Source organism: Gracilinanus agilis, chromosome 1 (assembly GCF_016433145.1).
Source record: "Gracilinanus agilis isolate LMUSP501 chromosome 1, AgileGrace, whole genome shotgun sequence".
In the NCBI taxonomy this organism is placed as follows: Eukaryota; Metazoa; Chordata; class Mammalia; order Didelphimorphia; family Didelphidae; genus Gracilinanus; species Gracilinanus agilis.
In genome coordinates, this window is record NC_058130.1 from 692,814,222 (window position 1) to 692,834,271 (window position 20,050).

The 20,050-nt window shown below is 36.9% G+C and overlaps 1 protein-coding gene and 1 non-coding gene across 2 annotated transcripts in view; one reads left to right on the top strand and one right to left on the bottom strand.

The window, feature by feature from the left end:
- COL22A1 (collagen type XXII alpha 1 chain) overlaps nucleotides 1–19,576 on the bottom strand; it is a 506,948-nt gene extending 487,372 nt beyond the window's left edge. Inside the window, exons 1-2 of the mRNA XM_044684460.1 lie at nucleotides 19,489–19,576; nucleotides 9,664–10,230 (exon numbers count right to left, since the gene is read on the bottom strand). Of these exons, the coding sequence (XP_044540395.1) occupies nucleotides 9,664–10,230; nucleotides 19,489–19,576 (655 nt within the window). The remainder of the gene's footprint in view (nucleotides 1–9,663; nucleotides 10,231–19,488) is intronic.
- LOC123232760 lies at nucleotides 6,298–6,404 on the top strand. Its single transcript, XR_006505270.1, has one exon. It is a non-coding gene; the product is annotated as a U6 spliceosomal RNA (small nuclear RNA).
- Nucleotides 19,577–20,050: the final 474 nt, after the last annotated feature.

Sequence of the window (20,050 nt, forward strand, 5' to 3'; positions counted from 1 at the left end):
CAACTACCATGAAGCTGAATTATTGTAGTAATTTCTATGATTATGCTTTGGGAGAAATAATAATAATAATTAGCACTTATGTAGTGCCTACTATGTGCCAGACATTGTGCTAAGTGCTTTACAAATATTATTTCTCCTATGGGTTAGGCACTATATTAAGGTCTTTATAAATATTATCTAGTTTGATCCTTACAACAACCCTAAGAGGTAGGCACAATTTTACACCTGAGGAAACTGAGACATACCAAGATTAAGTGATTTGCCCAAAGTCACATAGCTAGTAAGTATCTGAAGCTGGATTTGAACTCCGGTGTTCTTGATTCCAGATCAAGCATCTTATTTATTGCACCATCAGCTATCAGTAGATGTGAATCACATTAGAAAAGTAGTCAGTATGGATTCCCATGTCTACCTCTGATATATATGACTGTGAAAAAATTATTTTTGTGGTTCTAAGCATCACTTTCCTCCTTTATGTAGTAGAGGATCACTACTCTCATTTAAAGCCTTAATATTCGATGGTCCTATATGCTACTTGTATATGTTCTAAGCCTCCTTTTGGCTTGAAGTTCTGTCTGATGCTCTGACATAGGTTGTAATGTTCAATGTTCTGAGGTTCCTTCTAGCACTAACATTCTGTTTTATGAGTCTCCTATTCTGTTCTAAAGTTTTTAGTTCTAAAGTCTCTTCTGTCCTCTTTGATATGATGACTCAATAAATTTTGAATAAATGAAGCAATGAGTTTGGAATATTAAACTGGTTTCCTGCTTACAGTTTCTCCCATTTGTGCCCCACAGAATCGATAGATTAGTGCACCTTTCTTCACACTATTCTTCTTTTCATAAATCTTTAGTTTCTCCCCATGCTTGCAGCACCATTCAAAAATCCCTCCTCCTTGAATTTAAAGCCCTTTACAATCTTTTCATATGCTTCAAATCTTAACTCACTTGTGAGTTCCTTGAGGATAGACTTCTTCTAACATCTATCTCTTTCCACACTTTTACAATACTATGTTTTTGATAAATATTGATTGATTGATTTACGAGCTTATAAAGGTTTTTATTTTAAAGACTGGAAGGATTTAGAACAAAAATTCATACATTATATATAATATGTATATATAATTAAAGATAAAATGTGTTGAGCCTTATGACTTCATAAAGTAAGTGGACTTTAAAATGGGAATCTAAAAGGTAGATAGGATTTGAATAGGAACAGAGAAGGAAGAAGGAAAAGCAATTGATAAAGAAGGTAAGAGTTTGGGGCAGCATGAGCAAAAGACTAGATATTGGGAGAAAGAAAGCATGTCTACAGGATAGTAATGTGACAAGCTGAACTAAAGGGTTTGTTTAGGAAAAAGCAATACTAAATAAGGATAGACAGGCGAAATGAAGCCAGACTTACATACCTGACTTGGGAATCTAGACTTTATCCTATAGTTAATGGGAAGCCATTGAAAATATCTCATGTGTAGGGTTAACAATCAGAATAGTTGTGCATTAAGAAGATAAATTTGGAAGTATGTGTGAGTTGGATTGGTGAGAAGAGAGACTAAAAGCAGGAGATGAACTAAGAGGGATTTTATGCCATTGGCAATGGTCACTTGGCCACTAGACTTCTCTTAGATAGAGCTCAGTTAGTAGACTTTATAATAAATCTATCCCAATATCATTACTACTGTAGGTCAAGAAATACTGTAAGAGATCCAAATGGAATTATGATGTAGGTTACTGAAAGAGGAACAGAGGACATCTCCAGGCTTTATCAGCCTCTTATTGTCCCTAAATTGAGTCTGAAAGTTAATGAGGGAACTGAGAATTAAATAGTTATGAAGGACAAGAGAGTAGAGACTAGGGTGACTACAAGATTCTAAACCAGATGCCTAGGAGATGCTACCCTTAAAAGAAATTAGGGAAGGTGAAGGTTTTAGGAATGAAGATGATCTTCAGCACATTCAGTTTGAGATGCCAAATGCACATTCAAGTAGAAATATCCAGTAGCCACTTGGGGGCTAAAGTTTAAGAGGGTGAATTATGGGAAGGAAGGGTAAGACAAGGCTGACAGGGTGGATGAGACCTGGGATTTCATCAATGTGGGGAAGTATCATTATAAACTTTTTCTGTATTCACAAAGATCAGCAACTTATGTGAAACAATCTAAGAGAGTTTCTTGGCAAGCTGGGTGGTTAAATGATTTGCCCCTGGTCATAAAGATAGTGCCTGTTAAACTTATCTTTATCTTATATCTTTACCTAAACCTATCTTTACCTTAACCTTATAGGTTAAACCTAAGTCTTTCTGACTAAGACTGATTCTTTCTACTCTAACAAGATTATAGATGGCTTCATCCATAAAAAGTCATCCACATAGGAAGAAGAATTGTATCCACAATTTTTAGCAAAGAGACTGGAAAATAGTAATCACTTAAATTTCTTTCTCACTTATTTCCAAGGACAGTAAACAGATAAGTCAGAATTTAAATTCAGTTCCATTAATCAATACACATTTATTAAATACCTATTATTTATGTGCCAAGGCACTGTGCTAAATGCTAGGGATTAAAAAAGTAAATAGTTCCTGCCCTCAAATTTTGGTAGGGAAAAAGTAGCATCTGGTGAGATCAAGAGTCTATTCATGTAAAAGGTTTCTCTTGAATGAAGTTTTGAAGGAAAGAAATTCTTAGATGCAGAATTGAGCTGAGAGTGCAATCTAGGGATGTAATATAGCCAATGAAAAAGGTCCAGAGACAGATATACCAAAGAGTTCAGAAAGGAGGGTTAGAATGCTGGGCTGGGGAAGGGCTTTAAAAGCCAATGAGACCTCCAGTTGAATCCTCTGAGCCTAACTCTAATCCTTGCTGTACTACATGAAAAGACTTCTATAACCCCTCTGCTCTTAGGTCTGCTACCAAGGATAAGTGTGCCTAGCTAGATGAGTTTCTGTGAATATAGACTGTCCAAACACAAAGTTGTCCCTGGCCTTTTGAATCCATGATGGCGTGCTGTCTGATTCAGTTCAGAGTAAATACTGAGTGCTGATGATGGGTAAGGGGCTTGTAGCTTAGTAACACCAGACCTTGCTTACTGACTGTTTTGTCATTCAGCAATGATGAAACAGATTCAGAGATTCTTGAGAAAGGAGCCACGCTTTGGAAAATTAAGATGGGAACTTCTCAGGGGAATAAGGACATAAATTCTGAATTGAGAGGCCAACTACTAAAACAGCATAATGATGTGGAAAGCCTGCACAGACAGGGGGAAGGGTACCTCAGCACATGAAGGAATATCCTGAAATTAGAAGGTGGAGGGTGTTTTCAGCTGCTGGGGAAGTCTGCATACCAGAAGTTGTATTTTTAACATAATGATAAACTATAGAAATGTTCATAACACCACAAGACACCCTACAAGTGGGGCCAACTCAATGGCAAGAAAGGGGCACTTATCCTTAATCCCTAAAGCTCCTGGGGCATTGTACTCACAGGAAAGTCAATGTGAATTGGCTCCAAGGGACAACTCTTATCCCTGCTACTGTCAGTCTGCAGAATTTACCACTGGATAAAGTCATTTAACTAGATGAAACAAAGAACAAGGTGCTTGCAAGGAGAGAGCAAAGAAAGTCTCACTTCATGTAGCTGCCAGAGATATCAGGCATAAGGCATCTATTATCTCGGTTTTTCAAAACAAAGGGAAGAAAATAACAATATCAACAAGTCTCATTTCTTCAGGTTTATAAAGAGACTTCTCCAAAACAACTCTATGAGGTTGTACAAGAAGGCATCAGAGGTATCATTCTTTTGTAAACGGTTTTTAATCAATTAATTAATTAATTTAGAATGTTTTTCCATAATTTGTATTCTTTCCCTCCCCTCTTCCTTCCCCCCCCCCCCCCCCCGCAAAGCCAAGGAGCAATTTAACTGGATCATTCTTTTTTAAATGGTGGTAATAATAATAGCCAGAATTTATATAGTGCTTAAAGGTTTATAAAATGCTTTACAAAAAACTATCTCATCTAATCTTAACAATGACCCCTAGGAGGTAGGTGCTATTATCCACATTTTAAATATGAAGAAACTGAGGAAGGCAAAGGCAAAGTTACTTGTCTAGGGTCACATCGATATCATTGTCTGAGACAAGATATTATCTCAGGACTTCTGGATTCCAAGTAAAATGCTCTATACATTGAACCACCAAGTTCAAGAATGATATGGTGGCCAGAGTGCTAGACCTGGAGTGAGAAGGACCCAAGTTCAAATTCTGTCTTTCACACTCACTCATTACATAACCATGGGCAAAGCCACTTAACCTTCTCTGGGTCTAAGACCCAGCTGCTAAATTATAGATGAGTTTTAGTCATACATAGACAAATTATGAATTTAAAGATCTCTGATTTGTCAACACATGACAAATGGAGAAACTGAGTTCAAGAAAAGTTAAATTACTTTTCTGGTGTCTCACAGCTCTTGAATATAAAAGTGACTTTCCTCATTTCAAATAATCTCTTTTCCCACTATACCAGGTTGTTTTTATCAATCAATAAATAAATGATTGAATACACGAGTAAATAAATAAATAAGTAAAAGGTCCCTACTGCCTCAGAGTGTCTGGTCTAGAAAAACAGAAAGGAAAAAAAATTTAGGGGGAAAATAAAAACAAAATTGGCCACATATCCTTTATGTGTATTATTGGAAAAATATCACCATTCTGATTTCATGTGGTAGGTAACTGCTGCCAAATATATATTTACCACAATGCATAAACTATAGAGATAAAAATCTGGGTTTTCTTATTATGTTGAAACATAGGTTCAGATCTCAGAAAAAAACCTGAACCCTCATGAGGATTTTGACAAGGCTTCTTATAGGCAAAATTATGACTAATTGAAAAAGAATCATTCTTTTACATATTATAGTCATACATTCTTCTTTAAAAAGCTGAATAAAAGATACATCCATAATCTCCATGCTTCTTTCAGTTATAAAAATTGAATAAATTCAGTTAAACCAACATAATCTCATATATTCCATAAGGAAAAAAAATTGTATCAAAAGAATTCTATAGGTAAATTAAATCATCACAAATTAAACTACATTTAGAGGATACACAAATGGACTGAATAAGGAGAAGGATTTACATGTATCCATGAAGTCAGGAACAATTGAGATTTTTCCCCTGCCTTTCCCTGGAAAATTTTATCTAAATAAAATTTTACGTCCCAAGTTTTGAGCAGCTGAGGTTATTATTAATCAAAAGATACAGGAGAAACAAAAAGAAACAAAAATTTCCCATAACAAATCTCTCTATGCCAGGTCTGCTTGACTGTTACAACAGAAAAGTTGCCTGGACAGTCTGCGTGGGATTCAAGAAAGCACAAGAAATTAGAGCTGCCTGTAGAGGGTTCACCCTCTAATTGGGCAGAAAAGACGCATGTATGTACAGATGAAGAATCAAGATAAAAGCACGGCAAGAGATGTCATAAAGCAACAGATATAAAAAGTACCAAATGAGTGGGCCAGACAGTAACTGCCTTGCTCCTTCAGAGGAGGCTGGATGGTCAGGGATTATAGAACAGATTCGTGACTGGTCAGAGATAAAGTGTTAACAGCTTGTCCTGGCATTCAAAGCCTTTCACAGTCTTGATTCATTTGACTTTTTCTGCCTTTTCTCCCATTAGTCCTTTCTATTGTGTAATTAGAATGTTGTATCCTAAAGATTCCATCTCCCAGAATTCTTTTTCTTGTCCCCAAATTCCTTTTTCTTTCCTCCCCATGTGGTGTCCTCACGTTTTGTAAATAAATTGTGTATAACTCCACCTGCTTTCTCTCTTCTCCCAAGTTAGTAGCTGGGAAAGCTGGCTTTACTCAGGCTTTTACTTTTGTCTTTTTATTCCTTTTATTTCAAGGTATTATTAATAAATCTTATAAAATATAATACTTGAAGTTATTGTATATTAATTTTTAAGCTTACACTATGAAGGTTATGGACCAGCCAAAGTGTACTACTCTCTGTATATTATGAGGGCAGGGATTAGGTCTTGTCTGAACTTTGTATCTCCTTCCATGATTTTGAGGAACCCTTCAAAACCATCTAATTCAACCCATATCTTGTCTCTTCTCTAGGCTGTTCTCTGGATTTCCTCTACCAGGTTTTAGCCCTGTTTTCTTCCAGATCCTTGAAAAGCCATAAGTTTAGTTCTGCTTGACACTCCCCGCCTCTGCCAATCTTCTCCTCTCCAAATTAAACAGCCCTAGATCCTTTGGTCAATTTTCACTCCTTTGGTCAGTTTTCACAGGGCATGATCTGTGCTCCCTTTGGCAGTACATATACTAAAACTGGAATACAGAGAAGATTAACATAGCCTTTGTGCAAGGATGATACAGGACATGATCTCTAGGCCCTCCACCATCCTGGATGTCCTCCTTTGGATACTCTCCAGATTATCACCTTCCTCCACTTGAAATAAGGAAGGGGCCAGAGGGAATTCATTTCTATACTGTTCCAGGTATGCTGCTTAGAAAGGTTGTAAAGTATCACATCATCATTTCCATGAGGGCTTCTCTGGGTCCTTGATACCCCAGAAATCTCACCCTCATTCACCCCCCACAGGACTTTACTTGTACCACTCTCTTATGCATCACATTCGAGCTTGCATTATAGCTCTCTCTTAAACGTACTTTTTTTCTCCTATTAACTATAAACTCTTTGAAGACATGGGTCATTTTTTAAACTTTAGCATCCCAACAGTGCATTGTATGCAGACATTAAATAAATATTCAGGGGGATAAAGACTAAGTGATTCTAATGATAAAGAAAATTCCCTGGTCATGAAACCCCACTCTAACCAAAGTAAGTTGTCACCTTCTCTGCAACTTACAGTCTTGGAGAATCAGATTAAATGACTTTTCTGAAGTTACACACAGCTAATGCAGCAGTCTTGAACTCAAGACATATTAATTCAGAGATCCATCCCTCTATCCCTGCTCTACCAGGCTTCCTCAAAAGTTAACACTTATTGAACAATATTGAATTAAATGCTAGCTATCTTCAAGATCTGCTGCCATCTTTCTTCTTCTGGTTCTCTTCCACTCTGAAGGTCATCCCTCGGACACCTAGTATTGTCGTGATATCCATTAGTTGCTGAGAAATTCTCAGGATCTTGCCATTCTCATTCAGGTAGTAGCCCATGCATGTTATGGACCTTTCCCTCTTCCCAACAAACCTTATCTATCTTGGACCTCCTTCCTCTAGGGCTCTGTTTTTCCCCACCTTGGTTTGTTATTAATTAATCTGTATGAAATTATCACTGAAACTACCACTCTCAAATTACATGCATCCATTTTGAAAATGATATTCTGAATACCTAAGGGTTAATCAAAATCAACACAAATGAGGAAATCTCTAGTGCCATTGTCAAATAAAGAAAATATGTGGTTTCCCTAATATCCCTTAAATTTTATCTTACATGGAACAACCAATGAATAGAGATGGCCGTGCTGCTTTTTATTTCCAAACCTCTGACTAGGAGGTCTAGAATCCTAAGAGATGAAGATTTTAGAGCTTCAAGCACTTTCAAGGTCGTCTCAGTTGATACTTGAGAAAAACTAATACCTAGACTAGGGGAAATGACTTGCCCCTGATAATATAGGTAGACAGTAAGTGGCAAAGTCAAGCTTTGAATCCAAATCTTCTGACTCAGGGGAAATCATTTCATGTTTCTAGGCCTCATTTACCTTCATTATAATGGAAAGAATTGGGCAAGCCAGTGTTTTCTAGTGGTAACATTTGATGTTCTAAGGTTCTTTGTTGCTCAGACACTCACTGAATCTTCAAGCTAATTATCTAAGTTATCCTGTGGTTAAATGCTTCTAGTCTACATTAGACTCAAGTCCAGCCACCCCCACATCTGTGCCCACACGGTCTGCTTGTGCTTTTATGAATGACGACTGACAATTTATAATAGATTGCGCTCTGTGGCCCACACTCTAGGCTCCACTCTGTTCTTGGTACGTCTCTACCAGTCATCCCCCTCAGTTCCAGCTCAGGTTTTCTATGTAGCTCTTGGCAGCCTGGGCCAAGAAAAGGAAGGAAAATTGCTATCTCACTGGTCCCTCTTGGCCTTTGAGTGAAGAGCTGATGACGTCAAGCTTTCCAACTCTGGGAGTAATGAATGTGTTACTCATGTTGCCTGAGTCTCAATTCACAAAAGTCTGAAGAAACAGAGGCATTGAGGCAAATCCAGATGAAGAGAAAACTTTAATCATTGCAGGCTCAAAGAGATCACCTTATCTAACCCCTCATTTTATAAGCAGGAGAATTGAGACCAGGTCAGGAAAAGAGTTACGTACCAAATTAGTGGCAATAAATTTAAAAAACAATATGTAGATAAAAATTATAGATACATATACATACATAAATATGTGAATTCCACGTCATTTTCTATAGGAATCAGCTCTTAAAAATTATTACCTCCTTTCTATGGACCTTAGCTCTTCCTTTATCCCTTTATTATTATTCCTTTTTATGTAATTATCCTATTATTATTATTATTATTCCTTTATATGGACCTTAACTGTGATTATTGGACCAGAAATGGAGAGCTAGAAGGAACTTTACTGGTCATCAATAAACCCATTACAATTTTATTGATGTTGAATCTGGGGCAGAGCATTGCTCAGGGTGGCAGTAGTAGTAAATGTCTGAGATAGGATTAAAGCTCAAGTCTTTCTGACTCTAAATCCAAGCTGTATCCACTGCCTCATGGACTTTCAGACTATTCACAAAACTTCAAAATGTAAGCTAGTCTATGCTACTTTCCTTTCTTGTCATCCACAGACTTTCAGATCATCTTACCTGATCTTCACAGCATTACTACAAGGGAGGCAAGACATTTTGTAAAGGAGCAAATTGAGAACTGTCACTTATCCCCTGTGGTCCTCTAGTTTTCTTTTTTTTTGTAAACATAGTTTTATAAAACCAGTTTCAAGGAAAAAGCTTCAAAAATAATCACATAACACATTTAAAAAGACACAGCACACTAAAAATATATTATGTTATTTCTCCTAATATGATTTAGAGTTGAAAGAGACCTTAAGAGATCATTTAGTTCCAGTCATGACTAGTACTTTTGATCTTTGGGACAAGGGAATAGTGTTATATTTGGGGAGGAACTAGGGAAGAGGTGCCCCTAAGGATATGATAGGGTTTCTGTGCTGATGAAGGACTGGCCATTTCTGGGGAAGTATGAAAAAGGAGAAGAGGAATTTGGATTTTGGCCACTAGGAGACAAAGTTGACATTGTCAGGAACTTCTAAATGTGTCCTGGGACAAAACTCTGTTTATTCTGATATAATCCCTGTTCTGTCTAGTCTAACCTACTCCTTTTTCAGATGAGAAAATTCAGATCAGAGAGACAGAGGGATTTGTCCATGATCACATAAGCAATAGACAGCAAAGTCAAGATTTAAATCTAGATCTTCTTTATTCAACATGCCTTTCCTGAAGTTTAAACTTCATGAGGGCAGGAATTATATTTCATCTAACCTTTCTAGTTTAGTCCTCGGAATTGAACACAGACTCCAAATACAGTAGGAACTTAGATGTCCAGTGAGTTGAATCAAAAGGAGTCATATTCCCCAAGACACATGGGAGACAAGAAATATTCTACTTACTTTCACAAAGACGGCGCCTCAACTTCCCCCGGATCTTGTCAATGGCATTGAAATCTGAGACATGGAACACATGGGCTGACTTAGGCTCAGAAGCAATTTCATCAAGCTCTTCCTTCAAGGCTTCTCCAACACCAACAGCAAAGACCCTGATCCCAGCTTTGTGGGCTGCTCTGGCAGCATCCAGAACAATATCTTGACTTCTCCCATCTGTCAAGAGGATAGCGACCTTCTTGATGACTCTGTCGCTTGGCCTCCCACCAGCCTCTTTGGAAAAGCTGTATGTGGTTATATAGCGGAGGGCATCACCAGTATTGGTATTGCCTCCATGATAATTAATGTTCCGGGCAGCTGCTTTGACTTCTTCTCGAGTCCAATACTTCCCAAGATCAAATTCAGTGGTGGTCCGATCACTGTAGCGAACCACACCTACCCGAGTCCTGTCTGGTCCAATTTCAAAGGTCTCTACCAGGTTGGCCACCCACTGTCGAACTTTCTCAAAGTCATCTTTGCCCACACTGGAGGAAGTATCCAAGATAAAGACTAGATCATAGTGAACGTTTTTGCACCCTGTAGAAATAAAAGAATGCACAAATTATAACAATAAAAATAATTCTCAGACCCTCTTATAGATAAGTTTCTGATTTGCACCATTTAGAGGTATTTTTCACACTGAGAAATTCCATATGGATGAAATAATTCACAGGCACTGATTAAGAAACAATAGCAACAAAAAATAACTCATATTACTTAAGTTTTACAGAGGATATTTATCACAATAATCCTGTGTGGTAGGTAGTGTCAAATATTATTTCCATTTTACAGAGGAAGGTCAAGAAGATTAAGTAATTTTGCCATTTGCTCAGTCATCATCTGTATCATGTCTTCCAATGGTGATTGTCTGATTGTCTTCCTAATGACTCTCAAAGACTCAATCTCTCTCTCTCTCTCTCACACACACACACACACACACACACACACACACACACACACACACACACACACAGAAAAGTGGCTAATTATCATCTTCTTGCTGATGACTCCCAGATCTCTATACCCAACCTCAATTCTAAGTCCATATCAACTACCTATTGGACATTTCAAACTAGATATCCCTTAAGAAGCCTGAAGTCAAGACATCCAAAAAAATTTCATTACTTTTTCCCACAAAACCACTCATCTTGAGGGCATACTAACCTTCTAGTCCCCCAGGTTGCCCACCTCTGTATCATCCTTGACATCTCATTCTCTTCTCATATAGCCAGTCAGTTGTCAAATTTCGTTTGTACCTGCACAATATCTCTTGAATCTTCTCCCCTTCTCTCCACTCATACAACAACCACCATCCTAGTTTAAGCCCTCATCACCTTTCTCCTGGACTCTAACAATAGTATCCTCATTGGGAACTCTATCTCAACATCTCAACCTCTCTCTACTATAATCCTTCTTATACTGCCAAAATGGATTTCCTTAAAGCAAAGGTCTGTCCACGTCACGTCCCTACTCAATAAACTCCAGTAGCCCTCCATTACCTCTAAGATAAAAAATAAACTCCCCTATTTAGCATTTGAGGCCTTCAGAAATTGAATCCAACCTTATTTCTAGTCTCATTATACTTCCCCTTCACACAAAACAATCCAGTGCTACTGTTAGACACACAAAGCACTCCATTTCTCATCTCTGTCCACATACCTGACATGTTCTCCTTCCTCACCTTTGTCTCTTTAAATCTATAGTTTCCTTTAAGTCTCAGTTTAAGTACTACTAATTACATAAAACCTTTCCTAATTTCCCCAGTTGCTAATGTCTCCACTTAACTTCTCCTATATTTAATTTGCATCTCATTTTTTCTTCTCCTCTCCCCTGCTCTCCTCTTCCATCATCTATGCATCCATCCATCCATCCATCTATCTATCTATCTATCTATCTATCTATCTATCTATCTATCTATCTATCTATGTTACTACCTCCAGATAGACTGTAAGCCCCTCAGGGGAAGGGATCATTTTACTTTGTTTCTGTATCCCCTGCACCTAGCTTATGGCAAGCTGTCATAAGGTTTGTTGAATAATTGAGAAACTCAGGATTAAATCATGGAGAAGAGCAGATCTCAGACATTTAGGAGAGCTGTCTGCACATTTCAAAGGGCTATCAACCAGAAGGAGGATGTGACTTACTGTGTGCTTGGCTTCAGAGGGAAAAATCATGAGCAATGGTTATAAATAGATATAAAGAAAATCTTCTGAACCATAAATATATTTCAAATGATTACAGATACTTAATCATTAGAATTTTCAAATGGATCTTAGGGATATTGTAAAGTGGAGTCAATGTTCAGGCATCAGTTGGAGTTGATGGCCTCTAAGAACTCTGCCAAACTTTATATGGTATTATAAATATCCCAGCTAGCACTCAAACCTAAATCTCCTGACTCTAAGTCTGGAACTCTATCCATTTGTAAGAACAAGCAGGCTTGGCAGAATCTACTTTCCCCTGGCATCATTATTGTTTAGCACCTAATTGTAGGAGTGGAAGACTATTAAGACCACTCACTAACTCAATGCAATGGAGGATGTCTTATTTTGTCACTGCTGATGTTATTTATTTGTTCATTTATTTATTTTGTATATGGCAGAAAAATCAGTAGGCATCCATTCAGGAGACTTGGATTTCATGTAGATCCTATTTGGTGTTTACTTCCAGACCATTAGAATAACTAGTCCCTGCTCCTAGTCTCTCATTCTCTCTACTCTCCAATATATTCTTTATAAAACCATTACGATTTTTTCTTTGTATCTCTATACTCTCAAATCTCTATAACCAGTCCTCTTCTCTCTTAAAAGTTCTGGCTCTTTATCTCTAGATCTCCACTAATCCTGTAGGCATCTCCATTTCAACATACCTTAAAGGAAACTATTTTCCCTTTCACTTCACCCTCAGCAGAAGAAACTCTAATGAAGCCCAATTATAGAACAGAATTCTGAATGAAGAGTTCATGCTTAAACTCCATCTAAAGGAACTCATTAGTAAAATCCTTAATTGTAATATTGTTCCACCTAAAAACAAAAAACAACCTTGAATCTGGGACTCTGAAAGCTCCAGCACATATTCTTTTCTGTAAAGTCCACCTTCCAAGCACCAGCAGCTGAAGTTCTCAAAGATAGTTCATGAAAATTCCAGTCCTAAGGTGGGAACTGAACTAGACCATTTCTTAACCTGGAGTATGTGAACTTGTTTAAAGAAAATTCAATAACTATTTCAATATAGTTGATTTCTTTGTAATCTTATTTTATATATTTAAAAATATTATCCTGAGAATGTACCAATAGACTTCTCTAGTTGGTTAGGGACTTGAGACAGTGATAATCTCTGACTGACTGTGGTGCTTCACATCAGAAGTATCAAACTGGGGGGCAGCTGGGTAGCTCAGTGGAGTGAGAGTCAGGCCTAGAGACAGGAGGTCCTAGGTTCAAACCCGGCCTCAGCCACTTCCCAGCTGTGTGACCCTGGGCAAGTCACTTGACCCCCATTGCCCACCCTTACCAATCTGCCACCTATGAGACAATACACCGAAGTACAAGGGTTTAAAAAAAAATTTTAAAAAAAAGGGTATATTTAAAAAAAAAAAGAAGTATCAAACTGGAGACCCTCAAAACTTCTAGTAGGAGGCAGATTAAAATGTGATTGGAAAATGTTTAACAAAATAAAATTTAAAAAAACAGAATACAACATAGCTAATGTTAATTTTGGTTTTCTAAATCTCTATGCTGCTATCATAAATTCACTTCAATTTGAGTTTAACGCTACTGCTTTAAAATCTTTAACTTTCTATGTGTGTAAGTCTAGTTCTCTATATTCCAAGATCTCTCATAGTTCTGATTTATCATTTTTATATTCTAACATTCTATGCCTAAGGTCCCCCAATTCTAAGTCTATGTGCTAAGATTCTAGAATCAACAAATGTTGGAAGCTCACTTAGCTTTTCACTTAAAAAAATTTGTAAATTCAAACATTAATATCACCATTTAAATGCATATTGATTCCATTTACATGTAAATAAGTGAATTTCAACTAATAAAATGTTATGTTCTTTCAGTTGACCCTTCCAAGTTTCCTCATTCCTATGTTCTGATGGGTGAAATGCGACCTTCATTTGTCCAGGACAAATCAACACATTCTTATCTAATCATTTCAAATTAAGTCACCTGAAACTTCTGCTGTCTTCATCCAGTTGCCATTAAAATGTAGATTCTGCATCTGTGACTCCAAAATTCTAAAACTAGGTCACCAGATTACTTCCCCAATAATTCATATACTCCTTTCCCCTTCATGCTGTTTTCTAGCTACTATTTAAATGATATTGTTTCACATTAAAATGTAAAGTCTTTAAGGACAGGAATTTAAGTTCCTTGCCTGTTTATATTTGTAGCTCTAGTGTGTAGTATAGTGTCTAGAACAGAGTTATTTTTTCCTTTCATTCATTTGTGCATTTATACATTCATCATGATTCTTTGCCCATTCTCCTTCATTTTCATTTTGTCCAGCTGTATTTAGTGTATGTTCTATTTTTCTCATAAGTATTTATCTTTTCATGAGAATATTTTTATATTCCTTTATATTTCGCTTTCTTGTCCATTGTAACTTCACTAGAGTACTCCATTATACTAATATGCCATAATTTAAATAATTGATCCCCTACTATAGGAGAGTCAAAGTGTAACTAGTTTTTAGCAATTTCAAACAATATTACTATAAAATTATTTTAATTGTTAGCATTTGCTATCTATAATGCTCCCAGTTTTATTCTCAAAAGTGGTAACTTTGGGTCAAAGGATATGGTAATTTTTACAATTTTAACTTGTATAACCAGATAATGTTCCAAATTGATTCTACTAGTTTTCAATTCTGCCAGTCATGGACGGGTATAATTTTTCTATGTTATGTCCTTTTAATTGTCTTTAATTAGCAATTCATTGTATATTAGAAAATACATTAGGATTGCTTGAATTTGCATCCTATTTTGTCAAAGGGTTTTTAACAATTTAAAAAAATATTAGCAATTGTTTTGGAAAGTGTCTCTTCACATATAGCTTTTAAAATTCATGCTGATACATATTCAACTTAAAGTAAATCCCTTTCTTAGCATAGCTGATCCAACTGGAGTTGGATCTACAACAGGATTATATTTATTTGAATTCTGTTTGCCCAGATGTGTTGACTCAGATAATTCCTTAAGAGCTTTATCTTTAAAACAGGTTACTCTTCTGTTCTCAGGGGTGCTTAGTTTTTTCTCATTTGGGTGTAATTATAGCTGGGGGCCAAAGAAGCCCCTGCCAGAGGCCCTACTCTACTAGCAATCAAGATTTACTTGTTTAGAGGGCCTCACCCATGGGAAAACCACATATTGATGAAAAACAGAGGAATCCACTGGATTATATGCATTAAAGCAGGGAGTGGGGCAAAATGGAAAGAGGATTGTTAAGAGAGGAGTCTTGGGCTCTATTTATTGTTTTTTCATTTACTTTCATGTGACATTGGATAAAGCATTTTTCCAATATGTAAAATGAGATACTTGAATTTGAAGACCTCTCAAATCCTTTCCAAGCCTTCAGACTCTAATCATGTCTTGGGGTCCAGGTTGTCCACAAATGATCCTGGTTTTCTTTCTGCTGTAGGAGGCCATAGGTCACTCAATCTCCAAACTATGAATTTTAAATGGCTTTCCCATGTTTAGAATTCCCTTCCTCCTCCTGCCTTCCCTGATTTCTTTCAAATGTTATATAAGCGTGCCCCACCAACCCCAGGAAAATCTTTCTTGACCTCTCTTAAGGCTAAAGTCTTTCCTCTTATCTCTAATTCAACCTACACTTAACATTGTATATAGTTTTAAAATTGTGTTTCCTTGACTAAATTATAAGATCTTTGCTGTCTTTTGTATTTCTTCTTGTATCCCCAGCATTTAGCATAGTCATTATTTATTTAGTTAGTTATTAAGCACTTTCATTAATCATTATTTATTTGTTTGTTGGTGTTTATTATTTATTATGTTCCCTTTAGGTACCTGGCACTGTTTTATGTTCTATATAAATGCTTGTTGATTAACTAACTGAACAACTACCTGATTACCAAAAAAGCAACTATACAACTAAGTTTGGTATTGGGGATAAAAAAGAATCTTCAGGTAGAATATGGATCCTTTCCCTCATGGAGCTCAGAGCCTTCAGTGAAGAGAATAGGACACAGCTGAATGAATATTTTGCCTCTTAGGTTAGAGTGCCTAGTTCAGATCTTTCTTCTGACATTACCTGTGTGATCTAGGACAAGCCATTTAATCCCTTTGGACCCTTATCTGTAAAATGAAGGGGTTCATCTAGAAGACCTAGGAGTTCCCTACTAGCTCTTGATCTTTGATCTTATGGGGCCATAATACAAACTCAGATAATTAAAATATAGAGTATCCAAGATATTAGAGAAGGGCAAATAGTTCTGAGGAGAAAGCGCCTCATCAACTGAAAGGATCATGTTGGTTTCCTAAAGAAAGTTGCGTTTAGAATTCTAGGACTTAAGAGCCAATGGAAGGGCACTTAGACATTATTTGGACCAATCTCTTTATTTAACAGCTATGGAAACTGAAATCTAGAGAGGAGGAGTTGCTTACTTGTGAAGTCGTGAATGATTACCGTAGTCATGAAGGTAATTAATAGTATCAACTTGATTCTGATTATCAATCCCCTGCATCACATATACCATGCAGAGCTTTAAAGAATGGGTAGGAATTAGATAAAAGGGGGAAAAAGGAAATTATTCCATACATTGGGAATAGCCAGAAAAAAGGCACAAGTATAAGATGGGAAAAGGACACTAGTCAGCAGTTCACATGAAAAAATATCTGGAAATTATAGAAGTCTACAAGCTCAGGGTGAGTCAACAGTATTATAGGAGAATCATACAAGATTTGGGGCTATATTAATAAGGAAAAAAGTACTCAGAAGAAAGGAAGTATTTTCATTACCCTCTTCTTTGGTCAGATTGCTCAACTAGAGTATTGTACTCAGATATGGACAGGATATGTTAAAAGTATAATTGAAAAGGTTAAAAATATTCAGATGAAAAATATACAGAATGATACTGTTGGGAGGATGGGTGATCATGACTTACTGGATCCAGTTGAAGGAACTGGGGATGCTTAGCATGGAAAAGAGAATATTTCCAGGGACAAGACAACTTACTTTTCACATATTTGAAGGGTTGTCACACAGAAAAGCAATTAGGCTTGTTTGTCCCCAGAGAGTAATGTTAAGAACAACAAATAGGAAGGTATTGAAATTGGCTTTGACTTAATGTAAGGAAAATATTCCTAGAACATTAACGAAGCTCCAAAGTGCAGTGGGCTATTTGTGGGAGACAGTGAGTTCTTTATTGCTGGAGGCTAAATTAATGTTAAGAATGTTTTTGAGAAAAATTCATGCTTTTTTATATAACATCTAGCTAACATCTATAATTTTTTAATGCTGACATTCTAAATAGTTAAACCATTTCCAAGGTCAAGGCCAAGTAAATTCAACACGGCTTATCACTAGTTTAGAAAGGGGCAAATAGTTCTACCCTGAGACATTGAAAGGGCTGAGATATAAGTGGGTTCAAGAAGAATTGGCTTAAAGTAATAAGTTCAGAACTTTCTATAGGCAAACCTTTGTCATTGCTAGAAAACAAAGAATACTGGCCTCTAAAAGAAAAAAAAACAGCTTAACAATTTGGATATGTTGAGGAAACTGTATGGTATAGTGGAAAGAGTCTTAAATGTAGGATTAGAAGATCTGGGTTCAAAAATCAACTGTGCCCCTCACTGTTTGTGTCATCACTATCTGAAAGAAAAAGAACATAGCCTAGTAGTTGGCACATAGTAAGCACTATGTAAATATTAGCTATCATCATCATCATCATCATCATTACTGTTACTATTTTTCTTATCATTTCCAATTCTGAAATCATATCATCCTGTATTTTACAACATATGTCATGGAGTTAACACTAATTCTCTAAATAAACCCTTAGAAATTTGGATATCCTCCCTGCCACATATCTGTTACCATATTGGTCTACTATGAAAAATTCCTTCTACCCCACCTTTATCTTGAGAACCCAACCCTTTCTTTAAAATTTCCAGATTCCTTGGGGCAGGTGGGTAGCTCAGTGGATTGTGAGCCAGGCCTAGAGACAGGAGGTCCTAGGTTCAAATCTGACCCCAGATACTTTCCCAGTTGTGTGACTGTGGGCAAGTCACTTAACCCCCATTGCCAACAAATAAATAAATAAATAAAATTCCAGATTACTCCAGGCAACCATAATCTCTTGCTTATTTATCCACTTCCATTCCCCACTGATCTCTTCATTTCCTGAACTCCTATAGCTTGTATAGTCTGTAACATCCATCTGATAATTTTGTAAAATAAAGAATAATACGTAATTACATTATTGTGTTGCTTAATAATGGACATATGGAAAAATATTCCTTACTAGCTTTCTGAATTCAGATGTGTCATTTGCAAGTTGAATAAGCCTTCCATAAGCCTTAAATCAATAGTCATTGATAATAATGCTAGACAATAACCAGATATAATTCTAGGACTGATGATGAATTATGCTATCCATTTCCTGGCAGAGGGGTGATGGACTAATATGCAGAATGATAATGACATATTTTTTTGATATGGACAACATGGGAATACGTTTTGTTTGACTATGCGTGTTTTGTTACAAGGGATTTGTTTTTTGTGGTTTTCCCCCAATAGAAAAGTCAGAGGGAGAGAAAATTAATGTTTAATTTAAGAAAAATGAAAAGAAGAGGAAAAAATCCTATCATATAGCTAAGCACAGATCCCTTTGGTATTCAATTGGAGAACTCTTTTCCAAATTGACTTTAAACTACTCTTGACTACTCTTTGATTCCAAATAATCAATTTTAAAATTTTATTTTACATCTTTCTGCTCCTGTTTTCTACTGATTAGTACCTACTATTTACAAAGCCCTGTGGTGGGGAATGGGAAGACACAAAGTTTTGATAAGCTATGTCTCAAGTGGCTTGGGAAAGTAAGTTTTGTTTTGTTTTGTTTTATCTCTCAGGGTCAGAATTCTTTCATCAGGAACATGAACATGTTTGTATGAGGGGATGCTTAAGATCCTGCTCACATCAGATTCCATAATTTCTGTGGGATGGCAGGTAATACAAGTATCATGGAGAAACTTAAGCTCAGTGTCATGAAACAATTTGCCCAAAGTCACAGACCTGGTTAGTGGTGGAAGTAGGATTTGAAACAGGATGTCCTGATTTTCTTTCCAGTACAAAACCCTGCTTTAGTGTCTGTTGCTGCCTCCATTTGCTCTGGACCCTTATCCTTTGTCTCTCCAACCAAGCATAACTCCAGTGTGATAAGAAATCCCTTCTCTCAAGTTCCTCACATTTCTCATAACACTAAGCACACAGGTGGGCACAGAGGAGATGCCTGCTAAATACTGTTTGTTGGGTTAAATGGCTAGCTAAAATTTATATTGCATCTAATATGCTCAAAGTACTGTACCAAGCACTTCACACTTATCTCAACTGATTCTCACAACAAGCCTGAGAGGTAGGTGTTATTATTATCATCCATATTAAAAATTGAGGCAAACAGGTTGTGACCTTCCCAGGATCCCAGAGCTAGTAAATGTCTGAGACTGGTTTTAAACTCAGGTCTTTCTCATTCTAGGCCCTGTGTTCTCCCTGCTGTATGGCTTGGATGCCCCCTTTATTATTTCCTACATGCTTATGGAATGGATTCACTTCATACCTGCCCTTTGTGCCTGGGAGCCATCTCCAATCCAAAGAGCCAGAAGTACCAGGAGGTAGATCAAGTGGTGTCCTCTGAGGTGAGTCATTTTTCTCTTGGTCTAAGGGACAGGAGACTCTTGCTTAAGAAGAAGGGATGTCTAACTTCTACTGGAGCATCTCTTCCCTAGGAATGCAAAGACACATAGAAAAGTCAGCCAGAGAAGAAAAAGGTCCTTCAGGCACCAAAGAGAAAAGATTGAGCCTGCCTAATGAAAATCATTCTTTACATTTCTACAAACTTATATCTTAGCCAAAAAGTCCGATACTTCAAGTTCCACCTGTCCTACTAGTGATGAATCTCTTGTCATAGGCCAATTCATGGACAAATAGCCCACAAGATCTTTGTCAGGACAGTGTCTCCAGTCTCATACTACCTATCAAACCTTTCACTGGCATAGCCTTCAAGACCTGAGGATCATCTTCATACCATGATGAGATATTGGAGAACTTTAATGGAAATGGAAAAAAAAACTGTGGTAGGAAGAACCAAGAAGTCTAGAAAAGAAAGTAAAGAGGAATAT